Genomic DNA, 2220 nt, shown 5'->3' on the forward strand with positions numbered 1-2220 from the left:
CGCAGGCAGACCAGTTTAAGGACCCAGCCCTTACAGACCCATCACCAGCTTCAGCACCTGTCACTTGATGGCCAGTCTTGCTTCATCTATATCCCCAGCCACTTCCTCCTCTCCTATGTTATTATAAAGCAGATCCCAGTTTTGTAGAGTTTTAAGCCTAGAAGTAACGCGATCTGATTTACATTTTTAAAAATTGTTAGGGGACAAAAATGGAAGCAGAAAGGCCAATTAGACTGTTTCCATGATCCAAAAGAAAAATGAAAGCAGATTAGACTAGGGGTGGTGGCACTGGAGGTGAGGGAAAGGGTGTGTGACATTGTTTCTGTTGTCTTGCTTTTCTCTCCTTACAGAACTTGGAGTTTCTTTAAGGTGAAGGGCTGTTTCCTACATCTTTATTTCTGTTGTGATAAACCTGATTATTTATAGTTACTATTATCTATTCAGCTTTTCCTTGAGATATGATCGACAGTCAATTTTATCTTGTATTTTGGCTCTGAAAATGACTCACTAACAGGAATGTAAGCAGAATTATATTTTATGACATTTATTGAGCATTTTGGAAAAACTTGAAGCTTCACAAAAGCAAAAGACTCTGCGTATAACTTTTATAACAGTATTGCGCTATTTTGAAGAAAAGGTCTTTTATGGTGTTACTATTTCTATCCTAGGGTAAAAGACATTTTCAGTTTTGAAATTCCAGAGCATCATGTTATTGTTACAGCATCGAGTGATGGTTTCATCAAAATGTGGAAGCTTAAGCAGGATAAGGTCAGTGTCTTAGCACAGTATGGCTATCAGTATTACTTTAAGTGAGGTAGAATTTATTTTTTTTTAATGGATCATAAAACATAGATCTTTAAATCTCTTCCAGGTATGATTGATATTAATGGTTTTAAAGTTAGGGTTCCCACAGAGCTGCTTTAGGAGTTGGCATTTTTGAGACTGAGCTGGGAGGATCCCATAACTTTCTCCCTGCTCTTTTAATCAGAGAAGCTTTACTTTCTTCTCTTTCGTATATTGGGGTTCTCTGAAAGATGTTAGGTAAAAATGCTGCCATTACTAAAAACAATGTAGATACTCCTCATCAATTATGGAACTAACAATAATTTTGAGCAGTTAAATTGAACTGTTAATTGAACAGTTAAATTCCCTTTTATTGGCCAGGCACAGTGGCTCATGCCTGTAATCCTAGCACTCTGGGAGGCCAAGGTGGGAGGATCGCTTGAGGCCAGGAGGTCAAGACCAGCCTGAGCAAGAGCGAGACCCCGTCTCTACAGAAAATAAAAAAATTAGCCGGACATGGTGGCACACACCTGTAGTCCGAGCTACTCAGGAGGCTGAGGCAGGAGAATCGCTTGAGCCCAGGAGTTTGAGGTTGCAGTGAGCTTCGATGAGGTCACTGCACTCTAACCCAAGCAACAGAGTGAGACTCTGTCTCAAAGAAAAAAAAATTCCTTTCTGGAGTCTCTTTATAGTCTCTCTTGGTTTATTATTCTTTGTTCTCTCATAAGCATTCTGTGAATATGGTTTGTAGAGTGTTGCTTTGTGCAGGGTTCTTTGTTAAACAATAGAAATGAACAAGACATGGTCCCTTTCTTTAGAATTTTTAATTTCTGGGTACTTCTCAGAAATTGGCTCTGTGAACAACATAGTCAAACCAAGCATGAATCAAGATTATAGATTACTTCTAAACATCATATTTTATACTTAAGAAGATACAATAAATTTTAAATTAAGGTGGCTTGGTTATAGAAAAAAGTAATTATTCCGAATTCACATTATGAATTTTTCTTTCCTCTTTTAGAAAGTTCCCCCATCTCTACTCTGTGAAGTAAACACTAACGCCAGGCTGACATGTCTGGGAGTGTGGCTAGACAAAGTGCCAGAGATGGAAGCAAGCCTGCCTGCAGCTGCAGAGCCTTCTCCTGGTAATTGAAGTTGATCATTTGGAAAATTTGAATAATCTATTATCTCTTAAATTGTCCAAGTGAAGGAGATCTAGATAACTTTATTGTTGGCCTATGTTTATTTCAGTCAGAGGGAAAAAATGATCTTTAAATGCTCTGTCTCTTTTGTTTTAGTAAGTGAAGAAAAACAGTCCAAAATCAGCAAAAAGGAATCTGGTGACACCGTGCAGGAAGAAGAAAAGCAGTCAAAACCTAACGCAAAGAAATGCGGTTTAACCGCTAACGTTAATAAACCAATAAAAGGAAATAGCCT

The 2220-nt window shown here is 38.1% G+C and overlaps 1 protein-coding gene across 1 annotated transcript in view; it reads left to right on the forward strand.

The window, feature by feature from the left end:
• Positions 1-2220, forward strand: part of PAK1IP1 (PAK1 interacting protein 1) — a 17751-nt gene that overhangs the window by 13124 nt on the left and 2407 nt on the right. The window contains exons 3-5 of the mRNA XM_012662458.1: positions 638-768; positions 1805-1928; positions 2082-2216. Of these exons, the coding sequence (XP_012517912.1) occupies positions 638-768; positions 1805-1928; positions 2082-2216 (390 nt within the window). The remainder of the gene's footprint in view (positions 1-637; positions 769-1804; positions 1929-2081; positions 2217-2220) is intronic.

This window comes from Propithecus coquereli, unplaced genomic scaffold, assembly GCF_000956105.1.
Source record: "Propithecus coquereli isolate 6110/MARCELLA unplaced genomic scaffold, Pcoq_1.0 Scaffold767, whole genome shotgun sequence".
NCBI classification, from domain to species: Eukaryota; Metazoa; Chordata; class Mammalia; order Primates; family Indriidae; genus Propithecus; species Propithecus coquereli.